At 36.1% G+C, this 22,865-nt stretch overlaps 2 protein-coding genes across 3 annotated transcripts; one reads left to right on the top strand and one right to left on the bottom strand.

Annotated features, from left to right (window-relative positions):
• Positions 1 to 1,173: 1,173 nt before the first annotated feature.
• LOC114370738 (protein fluG-like) lies at positions 1,174 to 6,853 on the top strand. Of its 2 annotated transcripts, none has more exons than XM_028328131.1 (11): positions 1,174 to 1,273; positions 1,418 to 1,462; positions 1,924 to 2,126; positions 3,141 to 3,392; positions 4,206 to 4,273; positions 4,388 to 4,506; positions 4,584 to 4,701; positions 5,196 to 5,352; positions 5,435 to 5,530; positions 6,041 to 6,089; positions 6,449 to 6,822. In XM_028328131.1, exons 3-11 carry the CDS (start codon positions 1,950 to 1,952, stop codon positions 6,610 to 6,612), a joined length of 1,200 nt encoding a protein of 399 aa, XP_028183932.1. In that variant the 5' UTR covers positions 1,174 to 1,273; positions 1,418 to 1,462; positions 1,924 to 1,949; the 3' UTR covers positions 6,613 to 6,822. The 2 variants fall into 2 exon arrangements, with proteins under 2 accessions (XP_028183932.1, XP_028183931.1); XM_028328130.1 differs by having other exon boundaries at positions 1,178 to 1,273; positions 1,350 to 1,462; positions 6,449 to 6,853.
• Positions 6,854 to 20,505: 13,652 nt separating this feature from the next.
• Positions 20,506 to 22,080, bottom strand: LOC114370369. The gene is made up of 2 exons (XM_028327687.1): positions 21,563 to 22,080; positions 20,506 to 21,424 (listed from the first exon to the last, which is right to left on the bottom strand). The coding sequence occupies exons 1-2, from the start codon at positions 22,078 to 22,080 to the stop codon at positions 20,506 to 20,508; spliced, it is 1,437 nt and encodes a 478-aa protein (XP_028183488.1).
• Positions 22,081 to 22,865: the final 785 nt, after the last annotated feature.

Below are 22,865 nucleotides of genomic sequence, written 5' to 3'. Positions count from 1 at the left end.
TAACAGGTTGTGACTTCTAACTCAGAAGTCGTAACACCTACTACGACTTGTAATTTTTTTAATTGAAGTTGTAAAAATATTTACGATTTTAGTGCAAATCTTTTTTTTTACGACTTTATTTCTTTAAAAAAGGAAGTCCTATTTTGTTTTACAAATCTGTTTTTGTTTTAAATTGCTTTTTTACTATTTATAGACATGTTTTTGTTTTGTTAACCTATTTTATTTTCTTTTGGTAAATCTGTTTTTTTTTTCATTTAATATTTTTTTATGGTTTTATTTTTATTTTAAATTAAAAAGTTAAAAAAATATATTTAAATATATAATAAATAATATTAAGTTGATTTTATTAGTATATTTTTTGTGATTTTACTTGATATGTTATGATTTTATTTGAAGTCGTAAACCTTTAAAAAAATTAAAAAATAAAATAAAATAGTTTTACGACTTTAAAATCGTACAATAAAATACGACTTTTATTTTTTTTAAAAAAATATGATTTTAAAGTCATAAAAAAATAAGATTTGCATTGAAGTCGTAAATATTGTTATGACTTCAGTTAAAAAAATTAAAAAAATTATAAGTCGTAACAGGTGTTACGACTTTTTTGTTACGACTTATCCCGTTTTGAGTAATTTTTTAAAATATACCTTCGATAGGAAAATTTAAATTTTTTTTACCCCTAATTGGTAAAAAAGCCTAAATTGAGACCTCTTCCTTTGAAAGAAATTAATGCAAAGTTATATACTTCAATGCCTATGCTAAACTTTTTTTTGTATTATAAAAAAAAACATCTTACTGACTCAGTTAATAACTAAAGAGTCTCTTTATGGTATAGAGATCGCTAATGTAAATTTTATTTCGTTCGGCAAAATATTTTTTTTATATTAAGAATCAAATTCTAAGAATTATACATGAATCATGTACGTCATGTCAAAAAAAAAGTATACATGAAATAAACTAATTCACGAAGAAAATTTATACATATAAATATTAGCTAGTAAACACCCTTTTGTATATTAGCTAGCTAGTAAACACCCTTTCGTATAAGAAATTTGCTAGTTTAATTTAATTATTAATAAAAGAAAGTTCTCTAACTTGAGATAGGGTGAGAAAGAAGGGGTAAAAAACTCAAATTTATATTTAAGAATTTTAATTCATGACTATATATATATTATGTGTGTGTGGGGGTAACAGACATGCTTTTGGCCGATTACACGTTCCTTAATTTCATGCGCATTTGATCGTTCTCTAACCACCGCTGTCTCACTCATAGGTTTGTGCATAAATAGTAGTAGTATTTATTAACTACCTCGTCATTTCTTTCATTTTTATTTGCCTTTTCTTTGAAGAAAACCCTCCTCTTACTGGCCTTCTCATTCTTTTCTCTCCGCCATGGACATCTCATTGCCATTCACAGTCCTCTTGATTATCTCAATCCTCTGCAACCTTAAAGGACTCGAACGTAAGTTAAAGTTCTCTCACTATGTGTATGTTGGAGATTTCACATTTACAAGTAATATGACTAAAATAATGTATATAAGTAAATTTAACACCTGCCTCTTTGAGTTTTAGGTTCAAATTTAAATTATAAGATGGAATCAAACCCGATCCTAAGTGTTGTTATTATGCCTATGGTACTGCATGTATTATTTATCAGCTTGTTTCACCTACAAATGTTTAGTTCTATAAATTTTACCAAAGCTCTGTTGGAGACACAACTAGTAATATTGCCAAGTAATGTATATAAATTGTGGATAACCTTCACTTTAAAAAAATGTAGGGTTGAGTTAAGACTAGATACAAATTCTAACATATGTATAATTCTTTTCAACTATTTTTTATTGCATGATCACACTGTGCATCTATTATCTTCCTATACATAACGGATGTCAAACAAAAGAACATTTTCCCCCATATATATAGATTCTTCACTGGTAGAGGGAGAGGGAATGGATTTCAGCGAGCTGAGAAAAGCAGTGGAGGAGGTTGAACTGGTGGATGGTCACTCCCATAACATAGTTGCCCTAAACTCCACCTCCATCTCCGGTTTTGTTCAGGCCTTTACTGTGGGAGCCTTTGTTGATGCTGATGCCATTGCTTTTGCACAAACCTCTCTATCCTTCAAGGTTATTACTTCTTCATCAATGCTTGTTCAACACCTTGCCCAATCACTATATTTTTTAGTTTTAATTTTCTGTGCCCCAATATATATGTTTTTCTTTGGGTAGGAGAACATGATAAATTTAAGGTATAATTAAGTTTTATTTCATTTATATTAGTAAAGTTTGAAGTGTTACTAATCATAACTTTTTAACTCACATTTCATTTATATATATTAGTAAGGTTTGAAGAGTAACATATTAAATAAAATGTTAGACTCGTAAAATGTTGCTATTTCTACTTGATTTGGTCCTTTTCATAAAAATTAAATTATAAGTTTAATCTTTCTTGTAAGAATCAATTTAAAATGTCTTCGATCTGCATTAATTTTTTCTTAGAAAATACCTTAATTACGAGTCATTTATTTGAATTCAATTTATAAGTATATATATATATATATATATATATATATATATATATATACCTTTGTATGAAGATCATTTTGAAGAGAGAAATATTAGGGACACTTTTTTTTGTTGAAATTTGTTAAAAATTATTAACTTTGGTGGATTTGAATCAAATTTGATGATTTCTATCAATTTCAATTAATCTCATAAAAAATATTAGAAATGCCAAAGAGAGTTTTACTAGGATTCATTTTATTCCTCTTTTGAGAATCTTACTTCGTCTCATGCATAGTGAATAAAAATATACTAAAAGCAAACATTGTCACAAGGACTAAAAATATACTACAATACGACATTGGAGGTGTCAATAGACAGCCCTATGTATCATGGTGTTTTATGTGAGGCTTCAAATGTGTAAGCAATTGGAAGATCCAGATCCAAGAATTAATGCAAACAAACTCAGCAAAATAAGAAAAAAGAATGCAAACAATTCCAAGTATTCAACAGTTGTTACAAGAGTATATAGATCCTATTTCCATGAATAAGAGAGTGCCTTTCTAGTTGAACTTATATTTGCATGAATTTTTCTTATTTTCTGAAATCTCATTATGACACCCTGTTATGTGATATCAGAGAAGTTTGAGAGATGTTGCTGAGCTATACGGAACCGAGGTATCTTTGCAAGGTGTAGAGGAATACCGTAAAGCGTCTGGAATAGAATCCATCAGCTCAACATGCCTCAAAGCTGCAAAATTCTCTGCCATACTCATTGATGATGGCATAGAAATGGACAAAAAGCATGACATGCAATGGCACAAAAATTTTACACCTTTTGTTGGCAGAATCTTAAGAACTGAACGTGTGGCCGAGCAAATCCTTGAACAAGTAAGACACTTATGGACATTCACTTTTAATCTGCATATTGCCATTATTACTAGGCACCATTTTTTGGATCCTCATGATATTAGTGCGATATATCCACAAGTTTTGTTAATCTCCATCAAAAAATCTGATTGTCCACTTTTAATATAGTCCTCCCAATCATATTTTTTCTATTCACATAGACTAAAATCTGATAACTTTTAAGAGATATGAGTCTAGTTCTACTCAATCTATTGACAAGTTGGTCTTGATTTTAGGAGTTTGATTGATCTCAATGTTATACTTGTATTGGTAACCATGTCATCTACATATATGATATATTACTCTTTCCTTGGTTTATGTTATTTTTTTTCTGCCTGAAAATTTCATCTGTGCTACTTCTCCCTTAAGAAACATACTTATTTTTGGTGCATTTTCTCATCTTTATATGATTTCAAGTCATTTCCTTCAAGTAAATCCTGTTTAACCGTTTTCTCATTTTTAGTAGTTTTTTTACTTTTTTTTAGTGGTTGAAATTGAAGATATATCTAGTCATGTTAAATTATTTCCTCTCAATTTTTTCCAAATAGTGAAAGTTTCATTATCTTTAGCATAATTACACTACTGTTAAGTCTAAAAGTGATATTGCCATGTTTGAAGAAATTAATATTTTTTGGGAAAATATTCTCAACAAGAAGCAACAATGGTTCCATTGCATATTTTCTTGTGTTTTAAAGCATCCTACTATTTGCAATTGTATTCATATCCTGCTTCTTAGCCATTCACCTACTTTTCTATTTTATGTTTTCTTATGTTTATATTTAATGCTCCCTGAAGGGTTTGCCTAATGGATCTTCATGGACAATCGATTCATTTACTGAAGCATATGTCTCAAAGGTTAAATCATATCCTTTACATGTCTCTTTACACACACACACACATAAAATAAGTTCTTAGCTTGATGAAAGTAAGAAAAAAAGTATCAATGTTTTAGCTTTGTTCCTTAGCATCACTGTTACAGTTGCTAAAGAGATCCATGCTTTGAAAAGCATAGCTGCATACTACGGTGGCTTAGAAATCAATTTAAATGTGACTAAAACGGATGCTGAGGAGAGTCTGAAAGAGGTGTTAACAAATAGTGAGTATGCAATTTGGTTTTAATATTAATATGATCTGTTTCGGGCTATTCCTACTCATCATTTTTTGTACTTTCAGCTGCGAAACCTATTTTTCTACTAAAATACAAAAATTACAAAAATCTTGTTGACTACCTCTTCTTGCAAAGTTTGGAAATTGCTCTATCTTATGACTTGCCAATGCAGATACACACAGGGTAAGTGACGGATTTTAATTGTTTGTTACTTTTACCATATTGATATCCAAACATTTTTTGTTAGAATTTTCAATAAAAGCTTTCGGTAAAAATAGTGTGTTTAGTTTCATGCAGGAAAGTATAATAATTTATTGTCCCCTGTCAAACAGGATTTTGTCTCCAAACCTCAGTTTTGACTAAAAGTAACAAAAAGTAACTTTTACATTAAATTAAAAAATTACAGAGTTTTACATCAAACTTACTTTCAGGATAAAATCATTCAATTTTTCAAACATGAAGTTCAAAATTAATTTCATTGCAAGCGTTCACCCAAACGCACATAGTCTGTGCCTTGATTTCTTGGAATTGATTACGGTACACTTCCTTATAGATGTCAAAGCTGTAGTTTGTTTTCCTTTTTCATCTGTCTAGAGATACATAATCACCATGATATTCTACTTGATTATACCTCTTACTCTTACCTAACACTCTAAACTTTTTCTTTCTGTAACTAGCTTTGGGGATAGACTTTTGGATTTGAGGAAGACCAATCCTCTTCATCTCCGTTCAGTTCTTGAGGACAAGAGATATTCAAAGTGTCGGTTTGTTTTGTTACATGCATCTCATCCATACTCAAAGGAAGCATCATATCTAGCTTCTGTTTACTCCCAGGCAAACATTTTATGATTAATGCATATTTACTTGTATCAGTTAATTAAAATTAAATTTCAATTAACACAATCTTCTCCCTCAGGTTTACCTTGATTTTGGGTTGGCAATTCCAAAGCTTAGTGTACATGGGATGACTTCTGCAGTCAAAGATCTGCTAAATCTGGCTCCATTAGATAAGGTGACAGTTTAAGCAATCCAAATAAGTGTTCACTGAGAAATGAGAATATCATTTTTCAGATAAATGTACCAAGGTCTAAGAAGAAAAAAATATTCATGTGGTATATGTAAATAATATTAGAAGTTCACTACTGTATTTCCCCTGCTACAGGTATACTGATTGCTGAGATTGAAATTTAAATATAAATTAGTTATGTATCGGATTTGAACTCTCTAATCTCCATATACCAGTTGATATGGCATGTCTCAATGACTAAATTTTAAAGTCAAAATGTAAAAAAATAAAAAAATTACCATTTTCTTAAAATTCCCTTACTTTTTATTTTCAGTAGAAAAGTATAGAATGTGCATGAAATGAGCCACTTTATGAAATATACTGAAATATAAAATGCAATTGTTTTTAAAGTTTGTTATCCTTTTATGATGGAATTATAAATGAACTTTATGACTAGTCAAATGAAACGTGTAAATCGGGAGATAATGTCTCACAAGAAGAAATTTTGCATTGCAGGTGATGTTCAGCACTGATGCCTATACATTTCCTGAAACCTTCTACCTAGGTTGGTTAGCATCTATTATGACACCCAAATTTTAAGATTATGCTTAAGTACTTTGTTTTCATTGTTTCAATTTCTAATGCTTTTCTTCTCTTGTACATCACCACATTGAAGTGTACCTTGTTCTCTTTCCTAACCTTTACCTTGCATACACCAATGCTAGAAACTCCAATCAACATGCAAAATGCTAAGTCAAATGGGCATAAGCTTATGATTTCAACTTATGTTCATAAGTCCAAACACTTAGAATCATATCTTGAATCTATACAACTGTTGCTGGAAATTCTTATACCAAATATGAGTGCAACAATTCGGGTACTATCTATGATTACAAGTTGAAATCATAAGTTTTGCTTTCGCAGGTGCAAAGAATTCTCGCGAAGTTGTTTTCTCTGTTCTGCATGATGCATGCATTGATGGTGAGCTCTCAATTCCTGAGGCTGTGGAAGCTGCAAAAGACATCCTTGCAAGAAATGCGATCCGCTTCTATAAGATTAGTTCACCCAACAATGCTGGCCCTCCTTAGTTTTTTTTATTATTATTAAAGTGTCCCTGGAAGAACACGAACCCACAACCTTTCTCTTTTCTCTTCACTCTTTCTCAACAACGGGATCATCCTTATATCTCCGAGGATAATTCAATAAAGTAATCATGTTGCATAATCGAAATGTTGAATACTTCTAGCTGCATTTATAATGTCATAACAATTAAACAATTCGTGATATTATTATGTCCACAATGATATATACTCGTTTATAAAACATCAATTATGATTTGTGTTTTGTTTAATTATATGTTATTTCTTCTAAAATTTGATATATATCGTTGTGATCCTATGATATCTTACGTGTATCTTCATTTTTTTTTTTTTGAAGTATTATGTAATATGAAATATTTATTAACTTTGTGAATGACTAATTTTTCTAATTATGTTTTTTACAAAACTCAAAATATGACTATAAGAATCCAAACTCAACTAACTCAAGACAATGACATGTTTGGGAATCCATGTTTTCTAGCTGTTAGCTTGCATAAGAATCTGAACATTGATTTAGAGATTGATTTTTTTACCAGGTCCTAAACATAAATATTGCATAAAATAAAAAGGTTAAAAATGCTAATTAAATGTTGTATAAATTACTAAAACCAGGTTTTTTTTAACCAAATATGTCTAATTTAGTCAAATAAACTTTTAATTTAATTAAATAAACAAGAAATGAACATAAATTTTTTAGTTAAATAAAATATAATTTGAAAATTTTAGTTATTTTTCTATCAAAGTTGTCCTGCGTATCAGCTAGATTGACTCTACCAATATGTTTATATATATATAATCACAGATATTTTTCAGTAGAATACAATATAGTGGTGCACTTGATTTTTATAGAAAACACAGAATAAAATAAAATAAAATAAATTGGGTGAGTTTGAGGAAGAAGTTAGATATATAGTAGATACTACGTACTAGGCGTGCTTTCGAACAAAACGCACTTATATATATTTTGAATAAGACAAGATATTAATCCAATTGCTGTATTTTATAGTGAGTGAGCATTTCCAATTAAGGGAATTTTTATTTGTAAACCAAGTAATCATAGAGACATATAGAAAGAGACGACATAACCACGAGAACCTTTTCCTTTTCCATTTTTTAAATTTATAGGCGGATATATTTTACTGAATTCTTTTTTGTTTAAATTATATAAGCTATTGTGGACGAGCATCTTCTTTAGTCTTTCAATTCCATACTTCTTCTACACTTACATTATTGAATTCTTTTCAGAAAAATATAAATAGCTCATCAGTATTCTTCTTCAAATTTTTTTTCACGTTTTTCTTTTTTGCTACAACCTTCATATCATTTATCTAATAATGCACACCACTCACCATAAACGCCCATAAGTCTAAGTAATCAGCCGCCTTGGATATTATAAAAATCATCAAATTGAAAATTTAAAATAGGAAAAAACAAATATTATTACTAATTAATTAATCAAAGAAATAGAAGACAAAGGTGGCTACAAAGTAAAAAACGCATGACTAATTAATTGATAAAATCAAAATACTATATATACCAAAAAATCTTAATTAATTAGTTATTGATAAGTTATATGTAGTCTTTTTTTATTTGACTACGTACTATGTATTTTCTTTATCGGGCAACAATTCTCATATATATTAACTGATAGGCACAAGTTGTAACATAATACAACTTATTTTACAACGTACGTGTGTACTTATTGGAAAAGAAAAGCTTGTATATTATTAAAAACATAAAAATTATACAGTATTATCTTTTTTTTAAAACAATTAAAATATTTAAGTTTATTTGATCCTTTTTTTAAAAGAAAGTTTCGACTCTATGTATCTGTTCATTCAGAAGTTTAAGATAATATTTATTATTATCTTTTTATTTATACTTTTATCTTCATTTAATTCTTAGATATTTCACATGATAAAAAAATCAATTGAAGTTATATTAAAATTTAAAAATATTTCATTAATATAAATAAAAATATTAGTTATATTTTATAATTTTTGTATTGTCTTTTTAAGTCGACAATTAAAAGGAAATGGAAGTAGTAGTATCTGTTTTGACTTAGCAATTGATTTGCAATTTTTAGAATTAGTTTTACCTTCTTTTTGTATTCTCTCTTGTATTTTTGGGAAGGAAGAGATTGTTAGGAGTTAGATAATTCTTTATTTCTCATAATAGAATTCCCTATGTGATTAGTGGAAGTGTAGTAGCCTTTATAAGGCTTTTAACTAACACCATTGATAGGATATACAAAAAAAGCTTTTCTCCCATTAACTCTCTCATCTTCTCTAAACGCTCTTGATTAGCCTAGGTGTTCCTTTCTTTTCAATACCATTGTGCAATATTTTTTTAATTCATAACAGATTGGTATCAGAGCTCAGGTTGGGTTTTCTGGGAAAGTTGTTCTTGGTAAAATCAAGAATGGGTTCTACAAAGTTTGATATTGAGAAGTTTACCGACAAGAATGATTTCAGGCTATGGAGGATGAAGATGAGGGCGTTGCTAATTCATCATGGACTGGAGCAGGCCCTTGAAGGAGAAAAAGGGTTGCCTACAACAACGACAAAAAGGGAGAAGAAGGAGGTTCTTAACAAGGCTCATAGTGCTTTGATCCTGTCTCTTGGAAATAAAGTACTGAGGGAAGTTTCAAAGAAGAAATCAGCTATTGTGATTTGGAACAAGTTGGAAAATCTGTACATGACCAAATCGTTGGCCAACATCTTATACTTGAAAGCAGAAATTGTACACCCTCAAGATGACAATAGGGAAGTCGTTGGAAGATCATTTGGTTGACTTCAATAAGATCATTCTTGATCTGGAAAATATTGAAATCACCTTAGAAGATAAAGACCAAGCACTCTTGCTCTTGAGATCATTACTGAACGAGTTTGATAGCCTCTCTGAAGAACACTCATCTATGGCAGGGGTACTCTCTCATTAGAAGAAGTACAGGAAGCTTTGTTTACAAAGGAGTTGAGGAGGAAGTCAAAAAGTAAGGGTGATCAAGATGCAAGGGGATTGTTCGCTAGAGAGAGTCTTGAAAAGAAAGAATTCAAGGGCAAGAAAGGTATAAGATCCAAATCAAAAGAAGGCAAGAAGAGGAGATATTTCATCTATGGAAGTGAAGAAAACTTCAAGAAAGAATGTCCTGAGTACAAGAAGAAAAATAAATAGAGGGATCAGAACGATCACAGTGGTGATGCAGACGTTGCCTTAGAAGGGTATGGAAGTGCTGATGTCCTATGTGTTTCAGAGGCACCAGTCAAACCAAATTGGGTTCTTGACTCGGGTTACTCATTTTACATGTGTCCTACAATGGAACAGTTTAGCTCTTATGAGTAGATTGATGGAGGGCAGGTTTTATTTGACAACAATAAAGCTTGCAAAGTAGTGCGAATTGGTGTTGCTACTCTAAAACTTGTTGATGGAGTAACTAGGAGACTGCAAGGGGTTAGGCATGTCTCAGAATTGAGGAGGAATCTAATATCTCTAGGAATGCTTGATAAGCAAGGTTTTGTGTGTAGGGCTGAGGGTGGATCTCTCAAGATCACCAAAGGCTTCATCGTGTTCATGAGAGGCAAGCTGAAAAATGGCCTGTATCTTTTGGCAGGAAATGTTCAAAAGGGGGTTGTGGCAATTGTGACTGAGAAAACTTATTCACATACAAGTCTCTGGCACAAGAGGCTTGGACACATGAGTGAAGGAAGATTGAAGGAGCTCAGCAAGTAAAAGATACTAGGAAAAGATAGTGTTGAGTCACTACAATTTGGTGAACACTGTATTCTTGGCAAGGCAAAGAGGTTGAAGTTTGTCACTGTTGTGCATCACTCCGAAGGTACACTTGACTACATCCATAGTGATGTATAGGGGCTAACAAGAGTACCATCACACAGTGGAGCAAGGTACTTCCTTTCTATGATTAATGATTTCTCTAGGAAGGTGTGGATCTACATACTCAAGAAAAAAAGTGAAGCCTTTGAGAAGTTCAAGGAATGGAAGGTACTAGTTGAAACTCATACCAATAGAAAAGTCAGGAAACTCAGAACTGACAATGGTTTAGAGTTCTACTCAGAAGAATTCAATCAGTTTTGCAGAGAATAAGGGATTGAAAGACACAAGACAGTAAGGGGCACTCCCCAATAGAATGGCTGAGAGGATGAACCGAACCATTATGGAGAGGGTCAGATGCATTATATCTAATGCAAACTGTTCTGCATATTTCTGGGCTAAAGTTGTGATGGCCATAGCTTACTTAATAAATAGAAGTCCATCCACTGCTATTGAGATCAAAACTCCAGAAGAAAAATGGAGTGGTTACACTCCAAATCTTGAACATTTGAGGACCTTTGATTGTGTGTCATATGCTCACATAAGGCAAGGAAAACTAGAACCAAGGGCTTTGAAGTGTATGTTCCTTGAATATCCTTAAGGGGTCAAGGGTTATAGGTTGTGGTGTATGGAGAAGGGCCAGCCTTAAGTTTTGATCAGTAGAGATGTTGTGTTCAGGGAATCTGAGATGTATTACACAAGGAAGGCCTCAACAGATCAACAATCAAGATCAAGCACCGATGATAGTGTTCTGATGGAGGTGGAGCCAGTACAAGAAAGACCAAGACTAAAGATCAAAGTTGAGAATCAGGAGAATGGGCCTACACAAGCTCAAACTGATTTGCAAAACTATAAATTGGCCAGAGATAGAAAAAGAAGAGTCATTAACCCACCACTAAGGTTTGGCTTTGTTGACATGGTTGCCTTTGCACTGAATGTAGCATAAGAAATTGAGAATGACGAGCCTAGAAATTATGTTGAAGCCATCAATAGCAATCAATCTCAAAATTGGATTGTTGCTATGTATGAAGAAATCAGTTTGCTTCAGAAGAATGACACTTGGGTTTTGGTGGAGAAACGAAAAAGGACTAGACTGGTTAGCTGCAAGTGGATCTTCAAATTGAAGGAAGAAATTCCACGGATTGAAAAAGCAAGGTTCAAGGCAAGACTAGTTGCAAGAGGGTTCACTCAGAGGGAAGGAGTTAACTACAATGAGGTATTTTCACCAGTTGTGAAACATTCTTCAATTAGAATGATACTTGCACTAGTAGCTCAAAAAACCTATAATTGGATTAATTAGATGTCAGAACAGCCTTCCTACATGAAGAACTGGATAAGAAGATTCATATGACTCAGCCAGAGGGATTCATCAAAGAAGGTGATGAGAACAAGGTGTGTTTGTTAAAGAGGTCACTCTATGGCATCAAACAATCTCCTAGGCAGTGGTACAAAAGGTTTGGCACCTTCATTGTGGAGAATGGATTCAAAAGGTGTAAGTATGTTAGTTGTGTGTACTTGAAGGATATTGACACTGAATCCATAATCTACTTACTGCTATATGTAGATGACATGTTGATAGCCTACAAAAGCAAAGTAAAGATTGTAAAGGTGAAAGAAATGCTTAAGGGTGAGAAATGAAGGATATGGAGCCTACTAGTAAGATTCTAGGAATGGAGATTCTGAGGGACAGAACCAAGGATATCTTGATTGTTACTCAAAAAAGTTATATAACCAAAGTGCTGAAGAAGTTCAATATGGAGAAGTCCAAGCCAGTGACAACTCTTATGGCTCAACATTTCATACTTTCACACCAAAATTCACCAAAGTTAGAAGAAGCAAACTATATGAAGAATGTACCCTATGCAAATACAGTAGGAAGCTTGATGTATGTAATGATATGTACAAGGCCTGCTCTAGCCTACTCAGTAAGTCTAGTCACTAGACACATGGGGAAACCGGGAAAACTACACTGGAAGGCTTTGAAGTGGATCCTAAGGTACTTGAAGGGAACTGTTCGCGATGCGTCAGCAAGTGTACCGATTCTCTCAAGTAGTAAATAAAACAGTAAGAATCGAGTATCGTATCCACATGAAATTTGTTTCACTCAAAAAATTTTATATTCAGTGAGCAAACATTTGTTTGTATAAATTGAAAGCAAGTGAATAACAAGTTGGGCTTTTGTATGAAAATCTAGTTAACTATAAACTAAATATCTACGGTTTGAGAAGTAAAAAAGTCAAGTAAAAAGTGTTGGGTTGTTCTACTGAATCTACCTTGATGTTGTTAAAGATTTTTCTCTATTTAATGTTATCCTAGTGTTCTTATGCTGAGAAATTACCCAAACCAAGATCCCTTGAGTGAATGGGCCTAACTCTCTTTAAACCTCATCCTTGATCTCTCAACAAACTTAGCCTAAAAGAGTTGCATTAAGTTTACAACATAATATGGACTAGATCACTACACTCCATTTCTAGACATACAGTTTTCTAGCTTGCTCTATCAAGTTTTAAGGCTTTAAAGTACTTCCCAGTACTAAAAATCCTAACTATACATACAAATGGGTGATCAAGCCACAAGCATGTAAAAATAAGCATAGATAGAAGCAATGAACACATAAAAAACAACATTAAATAGATAGTAAGAGAATTTTACATCAAAGGTTCAGCAGAACTCCCCCACCAAGAGATTTAGCCTTCCATTACAAGTAATGAGCTTTCAATACAAAGGTCAGATTTTGAGGGAAGAAAATGGCTAAGGAGGGTTGAGGATGTCTCCTTCAACCTCTAGAACCCTAATCTCACTCCTCTAACCTAGACTCTCTTGGTGGCTTCGTTTCTCTCGCTCTAGCTTCTCCCTTGGCTCTGTTTTTTGACTTTCTCCCTTAGTTTCCACCAACTTCAGTGTTTTAAAGGCTCCTTGACGTTTCAGATTCTGAAGGCTCGCTTAGCAAGAGTAAGTGACTTTTGGCTTAGCGAGCTGGGCGTGCTAAGTGCGAGAAGAGACAAACAACTCGTTGGGCGAGCTGGCGGCACGTTGGGCGCATGCATTTGAGACTAATCCTCTTCTAGGTTTTCCCAGCATGCTAAGCGAGCTTCATACCTCGCTTAGCAGATGTTACTCACTAATCGCATATGCCTCGCTTAGCAAGACACCAGCTGCTTGAACCTTCTCTTCTTTTAGCCTAAAATTGAAGTGGTTTCAACATTAATTCACAAAATGAGAGTATCTACTATATAAAATCAAACTAAACATGAAAATATGTACAATTCCTACAAAAAGAACCATAGATTAGAGGAAAGAAGCTGATTTCATGTAACTATTCAATAAAAAAGTTAGTCGTAAATGACAACTAACAAACTCCCCCAAATTTACAGTTTTGCTTGTTTTCAAGCAAAGAAATAACAATTTACTTGTCCTGTAGTGACAAAATTCACAGTGGTTACTCAAAAGAAATGTGTTTGTTCTAAAGCATTCAATCACATAACACAAGTGGCAAGTAATACTTCAACCAACAGACCTTCATAAAGATATGTAGAATTTTAAAGATATGAACATGATCATTAAGCAGCACAATTGAAATAAGCTAGCAAGCAAGACAGGTATCAAGGAAGGTTCATCAAGCCTAATCCTCACGGTCACTGTTTCTCTCATAACCACAAGTGTTTAAGGCAATTCTTCAAATCAACAACCAACACAAGTCTCAACTTTTGCATTTTATCTCATGCCATACAATCACAAACACACGGTCAATTGAAATAAGCTAGCAAGCAAGACAGGTATCAAGGAAGGTTCATCAAGCCTAATCCTCACGGTCACTGTTTCTCTCATAACCACAAGTGTTTAAGGCAATTCTTCAAATCAACAACCAACACAAGTCTCAACTTTTGCATTTTATCTCATGCCATACAATCACAAACACACAAATTGAATTTGAAGGACTTTCCTGGCTTGTAATGAGGCTGGGTTACAAACAATTCATGGTTTTTCTAGGATGCAAAATTTAGGTTCTAGGAGAGCATTCATCCTTATATCAACTCTTTTCCTTTTATTCCCAGCTTCTATTGAAATGCCACAATCATAAAGCACTTAGCTTAAGCAACAACACTAAAATCTTTGTGCTCTGAGCTGAGGGGTCGGAGGGTGCTGGTGTGGGAGCTGGAGTGGGAGCTGGTGGAGCTGGAGCAGGTGGAGTAGAAGAAGAAGCAGAAGCGTCTGAGGGTCCCTGAGCCCTGGTCTTGCGAGTCCCCGAAAAGGTGATCGTGAGATCATCCAGGTTCCAACAATTTTTCCTGATGTATGCCAAATTAATGGCAGGGCTCAGGGACTCGAAGGTAAGTGAATCTAGGACCACTCATCTGGAAATGCATAAAGCAGTGATCAAAGCTGGAAAGCCGAGCCTAGAGGAGTTGGACTAGGCCATTTGACAAATATGGCCTGAGATGAATGAACCCATGTCCATGTCCATCTTGGTCACTAGACCGTAAACTAACCTCGCCCTGTCCATATTCAGATCGAATGTGTGAGAAGTGGGACCGAGGTTAGAATATGATAAGACACTCTAGGTCTGAGCCAAAGTAGTGAGATCCTTCCTCAAGAGCTTCCAGGGCCCTCATTCAGTGTTCAGAACAAAACCGCGCCCTGGAATATAGAGCTTGGAAGCAAGCTCCTGAGGGTTTGGGTGAGTACTGCAGAACCTAGTGTAAGTGATGTAGCGCTCCCCTAGCTCCAAAACCACGGGGGTCTCTAGAAAAGTGTTTAGTGACTCCCTATCAAATTTAATCAGTTTTCCCCGGACTCTGACTTGCCTCGGGAACTTATCCTCTGGATCATATAGATTGGCATAAAACTCTTTGACCAGGGCCACATCAATGTGACCATCAGGCTACCTAGTCAAGGCTTTATGCCATCTACGCCTCTCGAGCTCCCAACGGAACTTGTCATACTCAGTGACATATAAAGCGACATTCCTCTCCGAAAGGATGTTCCGGGAGTGAATGTCCTACTCGTATCTCTCCCAGGCACCCTCAGAAATGAATTTGGTGGTATCATAGGGCTGCTGGGGTCGGGAGGTTGTTGTCTTTCTCTTTCTAGAGGCCATCTGCATCAAAAGAATCACAGGAAATAAAGTTAGACAGGTTTTATTCAAAACTGAAAGCAGAAAAATCAAACAGAAAAATAAACTGGGCGCTTAACGAGACTGCTTGGCTTAGCGTGTCTTTAGAAAATAATAGGGTACGCTTAGCATGTACGGAACACTTAGTGCGACTACAAAAAAAATAAGCACTTTGGCTAAGCGAGACACACTCGCTTAGCTGACATAGCACAATGGCTAAGCGAGCATGGCTCGCTAAGCCTTATTCTCTAATAGAGAGCTAATTACACTTAGCGAGACAAGCTCGCTTAGCGCGACACACTACACAGGCTTAGCGCCAACAAGCGCTTAGCCTAACTTGACTACTGGAACATAATTGGCTTAGCAAGACTGGCTCGCTAAGCCTTATTCAAAAACAGAAAAGAAATTACGCTTAGCGAGTGGACTCGCTTAGCGCATGAACAAAATTTAGAACAACTGAATTGCCTTAGGCTTAGCGAGATTGACTCGCTTAGACCAAGCTTATTCAACATCAGAGGCATGGTGGCTTAGCGAGCGTGGCTCGCTTAGCCGCAAACAAAATACCAAAAGCCTCATAGACTCTGACCTAAGTAAACTAACTCACTTAGCGCGGCATGCTGACTTAGCGAGTTCATACAAACACAAAAATTAAAATTGGAAATTTAAACACTCGCTAAGCCGAAGTGCAGTGGCTTAGAGAGTTCATATAGAAAAGCATAAATTCAACATAAGTGATTAACACGCTTAGCGGGATAGGGCCTGCTTAGTGAGTTCATCAAAAAACCCAGAAATTCATCCAAAATCGATGAACTTGCTTAGCGAGCAGGCTCGCTTAGCGAGTACATCGAAATTTCCAGAAAAAAATGGGGCTTCAAAGCCCCTACTATCCATCCACTTTTAGGCCTATGGATCCTATGCAAAACATGTCAAATCAACCTACATTACCTACGAAACTAAAGCCCTAACAACATCTAATCAAACAACTAAGCAATGAACAGCAACAACAACACACAATCAACAATTTCAGAGAGAACAACATGGCTTCTATCCTAGGGTTCAAAAATAGAAATTAAAAGCAAAGTAGAAGGTACTTACTTGGATTGTAGAGTATAGTGAAGTAAGATGAGGGCAAAAGAAGCAGAGAATGCAATGGATTGTGAGCGCAATGCAGATGATGAGTGCCAATGATAGAGAAGAAGAGTTATAATTTTGCTCAAAGTAACTGCCTGAGGCAGTTATGTCTTATTTTTGGCAGTTTTGATTGTCTCGCTTAGCGCGAGTAACTCGCTAAGCGAGCTCTCAGTGATGTTTGAAATTTCATATTTTAAATTCACACGCTTAGCGGAACAGACTCGCTTAGCCCAATTCGAGAATTAGAAAACTCGAGAAGGATTTGGGCTTAGCACACAGATGTGCGCTTAGCGAGTTCTGCAGCTCTGATTGGTCTACAACTTTCGCTAAGCAGGACATGGCCGGCTTAGCGAATTAAATGCCTCAAGATGCAATAGTAGGTCGCGCTTAGCGAGATGGTCTCGCTTAGTGCAATGCCATTCTAGGGAGATAATTGGGCTTAGCTAGTATGACCTGCTTAGCCCAATTGGCATGGGGGTCCAGGCAGAGAGGTATGTGTGCTTAGCATACAGTTGCGCTTAGCGAGACTATGTGCTATGCTTAGCGAGATAACTCGCTTAGCCCAATTCCATTAAATGCAATTCCAGAGGGGGTTTTGGGCTTAGTGCAGCTGTCTCGCTTAGCGAGACCTTTTAGCCAATGGGTAGGGATTGGCGCTCTTAGCGCGAGTGGTTACTCGCTCAGCGCATGAAGGATGATTCGCTTAGCGCACAGAGCGCGTTGAGCGAGTGGATGACTGAAAAAAGAATTGAGTTATTTCTCATCTATAACTTCAGAGAAGCTTTAGCAACCCCTTTTATCATACAAAACATGTTGATGTCTTACTCTAGCAATCACAAACAAGTTGAGACCTAACTATATGCAATGATTAAGAAAACAAAGAAAAAAGAAAAAGGAAAAAGAGATGGGTTGCCTCCCAGTAAGCGCTTCTTTAACGTCACTAGCTTGTTGTATGTTACCTCTAAGGGTCTTGTAATTGCATAATGATGGTCAGCCTCTTAATGTTCCCACCATGGTACAGCTTTAACCTCTGACCATTTACTATCCATGTTCTATCCAAAGTTTCTGATTCAGGGTCGAATAATTCCACTGCTCCATATGGTTTGACTTCCTTAATGGTGAAAGGTCCACACCATTTACACTTTAGCTTGCCTGGAAACAACTTCAATCTTGAATTAAACAGCAACACTTGTTGTCCTGGCCTAAAGTCCTTCTTGAGCAGCTTCTTGTCATGATATGCCTTCACGTTTTCTTTGTACAACCTTGAAGACTCATACGCATTCAATCTCATTTCTTCCAGCTCCAAGAGTTGTAACTTCCTTTTTTGCCCTAATAAAGCCTCATCAAAATTAAGAAATTTCAGAGCCCAGTATGCCTTGTGTTCCATTTCTATAGGTAAGTGACATGATTTGTTGTAAACCATTTGGAACGGAGACAGGCCTATAGGGGTCTTGAATGCAGTTTTGTAGGCCCATAGAGCACTTCCAGCTTGCTTGACCAATCCTTCTGAATGAAAGCTACAGTTTTCTCCAAGATTTTTTTCAATTCCCTATTGGAAACTTCAGCTTGGCCATTTGTTTGTGGGTGATAAGGTGAGGCTACTTTGTGTGTGACATGATAGTGGCCTAGCACCCTCTGCAGTTGGTTGTTGAAAAAATGAGAGCCCCCATCACTTATTAGGACTCTAGGCACCCCAAAGAGAGCAAAAATATTCTTCAAAAAGTTCACTACAGTTTTAGCATCATTCTTCGAAGCCGCCACTGCTTCAACCCACTTGGAGAGATAATCCACAGTTACAAGAATATATTCATTTCTAAAAGATGGAGGAAGAGGACCTATAAAGTCAATTCCCCAACAGTCAAAGATTTCCACTTCCATTATGTTCTGCAAGGGCATTTCATTTCTCCTAGCTATTCCTCCCATTCTTTGACATTGATCACATTGAGTGGCATGTTCATGAGCATCTTTGAAGAGTGTTGGCCAAAAGAATCCTGATTGTAGGACTTTGGCTGCTATTTTGTCTCCACTGTAATGTCCTCCGCATAGTGAGTTGTGACAATGCCATAATATGCTCTTGGCTTCCTCCTTTGTTACACACCTTCTCAAAAGGTTATCAACACCAATCTTGAATAAATGTGGGTCATCCCATGCATAAAATCGGGCATCATGCAAAAATTTCTTCCTTTCTACCAAGTCAAATCTTTAGGGATGATTCCAACTGCCTTGAAGTTAGCTAGATCAGCAAACCATGGCCTTTCATTTACCACGAACAGCGACTCATCAGGGAATTTGTCTCTTATTTTTAACTCTTTCAAAGTCACCTCTTCATTGACTAGTCTTGACTAGTGGTCAGCTACCAGATTTTCAGATCCTTTCTTGTCTTGGATAACTAGATCAAACTCCTGAAGTAACAAGATCCACCTAATTAATCGAGGTTTGGAGTCAACTTTATTCAGTAAATACTAGATGGTTGCATGATTAGTATAGACGATAACTTTCGATCCCACCAAGTATGACCTGAATTTTTCCAATGCATAAACAATTGCAAGCATTTCCTTCTCTGTAGTAGCATAATTGATCTGAGCATCATTTAGGACCTTGCTAGCATAGTAAATAGCATGGAAGACTTTGCCTTTCCTCTGGCCCAATATAGCGCCTACAGCATAATCACTTGCATCACACATTAGCTCAAATTCTTAACCCCAATTAGGTGTTGTAATGACGAGAGCGGAGGTATTGAATACTTTCAAGCAGTCTTCATCAAATAAAAACACAGCGTCCTTGTTAAGCAAATTACTGAGTGGTTTGGCAATCTTTGAAAAGTCTTTTATAAACCGCCTATAGAACCCAACATGCCCTAGAAAGCTTCTTACTCCCTTGACATTTACAGGAGGAGGTAGCTTCTCAATCACATCAATCTTCACTTTGTCTACTTCAATCCCCTTCACAGAGATTTTGTGGCCCAAAACAATCCCTTCTTGCACCATAAAATGACATTTTTCCCAATTAAGCACCAAGTTTGTCTCTTCACACCATTGCAACACTCGCTCTAGATTTGCTAGACAACAATTAAAAGATAAGCCAAAGACGGAGAGGTCATCACTTCGATACATTTCTCCACCATGTCAGCAATAATTGCCATCATACACCACTGAAAAGTTACGGGAGCATTGCAAAGACCGAATGGCATTCGCCTATAGGCAAACACGCAAAAGGGATAGGTGAATGTTGTCTTTTCTTGGTCATTTGGATCCATAACAATCTGATTGTAGCCAAGGTATCCATCTAAAAGCAATAGAATGATTGTCCTGCCAGCCTTTCAAACATTTGATCCATGAAGGGAAATGGGTAGTGATCTTTACTGGTGGCATCATTCAACTTTCTATAGTCAATACACATCCTCCAACTAGTGGCAGTTCTTGTGGGAATTAAATCATTCTTCTCATTCCTGATTACCATCATGCCTATTTTCTTCGGAACCACCTGCACAGGACTAACCCAAGCACTATCCGAAATGGGATAAATGACGCCTGCTTCTAGCAATTTGAGCACTTCCTTTCGCACTTCTTCCTTCATAACAAGATTCAATCTTCTTTGTGGTTGTCTTATCGGTTTATAGTCAGCTTCCATGTTGATCTTATGCATACAGTAAGAAGGGTTGATTCCTTTCAAGTTAGAAATATGTCATCCAATAGCTGCTTTGTGTTTCTTCTAAACTTTCACCAGCTGAGATTCCTCTTCCTTTCTTAGAGAATTACTGATGATTACTTCAGATGTTCTAGAAGGGTTTTCAACTCCATTTTAGCCATTTATGCTGGAATGTCCTTCTTCAATTCTTCAAAAACCACTCTTCTAGAAGGATTTTCTTCTACACCCTCTAATTCCTCTAAACAGCTCTGCACTTCTTTTTCTTCCTTTGTTGTCAAACACTCCATAGTATTAGTCAATGCTTTTTCAAGTGGGGACTGGAGTACCATGGTTCTAGCTACCATGTTTATCTCGTGTTCTTCCTTTTCTACTTTAAAGCAGGCCTTGTGGTCACTTGGGTGCTTCATAGCTTCAAATAGATTGAATGTAACTTTCTGATCATCTACACTCATTTCCATATTTCCTTTCCCCATATCCACCACACAATTAGCAGTTAACATGAAGGGACGGCCCAAAATCAATGGGATTTTAGCATCCTCTTCAATATCCATGATCACGAAGTCTGCAGGGAAGGTGAATTGTCGCACCTTCACCAAAACATCTTCAACCACGCCATAAGGCCTTGTGATAGATCGATTAGTCAGTTGCAATGTCATTCTTGTTGGCATAATTTCCAGCTCTTCAATCCTTCTGCACATAGAGAGATACATCAAATTTATGCTAGCCCCCAAATCAATTAGGGCTTTCCCAACAGACACCGCACCAATAGAGCAAGGGATTGTGACACTCCCTGGATCCTTGTATTTAGGTGGAAGGATTCTTTGGATAACAACACTGCAGTTTCCCTCCACCATAATATTATCACTGTGGATATATTTGCCCTTCTTGGTCAGCAAATCTTTCAGAAACTTGGAGTAGAGTGGCATTTGTTGCAAGGCTTCTCCAAAGGGGATAGTTATCTCCAATTTCTTGAAGATATCAAGGAAACGAGCAAAGTGCCATTCCTTGTCTTTCTTGGATGACACCAACGGATATGGTACTTCCTTCCTTGAACATGAGACAACCTCCTTCTTCTTTTCTCTGGCCAACTCACCCTTTGTCTTCTTCTCTTTCTCATTCACTCTCTTTTTTTCTTCTTTTTCTTATTTCTCCTCATCATTTATTTTTTTCTCCCTCACATGATCTTCTTCTTCTTCTTTTTCTCCTTCTGCTACTAACTCCTGCTCATCACTATTCCTCCTTTCATCTTTTACTGTGGTTTCCCTCTTGCTTCTAGTTATGACAGCTTTGCATTCTTCTTTGGGATTTTTCTCAGTATTGGCTCCAAAACCTCCAGAAGAATTCTCAGTTATTTGCTTAGCTAGTTGTCCCACTTGAATCTCCAAGTTCTTTATAGCAGACTCTGTGCTCTTGTAATTGGACATTGAAACTTGCATGAACTGAGCCAAAGTCTGCTCCAGCTTGGTGGTCCTCTCATAAAGGCTAGGCCCTTGATTTTGAGGCATTTTGGATGATCCTCCTTGGTCTTTGCTGAACTGGTTTCTAGGATGAGACCTCCACTGCCCTTGATTTTGATTAAAATTGGAACCTTGCTGATAACCTAAAAATCCATCTACATTAAACCCTGGTCTATGCTGATTTCCCATATAATCCACTTCCTTTGCAGCATACTCAAGAGGTATACAGTAACCAGATTCATGCGCTCCTCCATATATGCTACAACCTCCAACCTGCATAACTGCTAAATGGGAAGGTTGAGTCACTTATAATTGGGTTGGCAGCTTACTAAGTGTCTCTGTCAATATCTCAAGTTGTTTAGCTAGCAGCTTGTTCTGCGCCAATAGTGCATCTTGTAAAGAAAGCTCTAGCAGGCTTTTTTTTGTTGGTACATGAGACCGATCATGCAAAATAGCCTGATCACTAGCAGCCATATTTTCAATAAGTTCCAATGCTTATTCAGGGGTCTTCAACTTAATTTTTCCTCTAGCAGAAGTATCCAATAACTACTTGGACTGCGGTCTCAAACCATCTATGAAATCTTTCAAGTGCTTCACTCAGGGATTCATCTGGAAATTGATGGAATGAGGAGATAACTGCCTTGCCTTCAGTTGTCTTGGACTAAGGGAAGTACTTTTTCAAAAACTTTTCCACAACCTCTTCCCAAGTCTTCAAATTGTTTCCCTTGAACGAATGCAGCAACCTCTTGGCTTCTCTAGCCAAGGAAAATGAAAACAAGCTAAGCTTTACTGCATCCTCCAGCACACCTGCAATTTTCACAGTATTGCAAATTTCTATATAAGTAGCAAGGCGTGCGTAAGGGTCTTCATTTGGCAAACCATGAAATAAATTTCCTTAAATCAGTTGAATCAAGGAATGAGGATAGGTGATATTGTGAGCTTGAACTTTCGGTTGTGCGATGCTTGTGAAGAATTGCGGCACGGTAGAGTTAGAATAATCTTCAAGAGTCACCCTCCGTGGTTGATCTTCAGCCATGATATGTGCTTCAGACGCACCTACTTCG

Source organism: Glycine soja, chromosome 10 (genome assembly GCF_004193775.1).
Source record: "Glycine soja cultivar W05 chromosome 10, ASM419377v2, whole genome shotgun sequence".
In the NCBI taxonomy this organism is placed as follows: domain Eukaryota; kingdom Viridiplantae; phylum Streptophyta; class Magnoliopsida; order Fabales; family Fabaceae; genus Glycine; species Glycine soja.
Note: the sequence above shows the minus strand (reverse complement) of the source record. Positions and strands in the feature narration are given on the sequence as shown.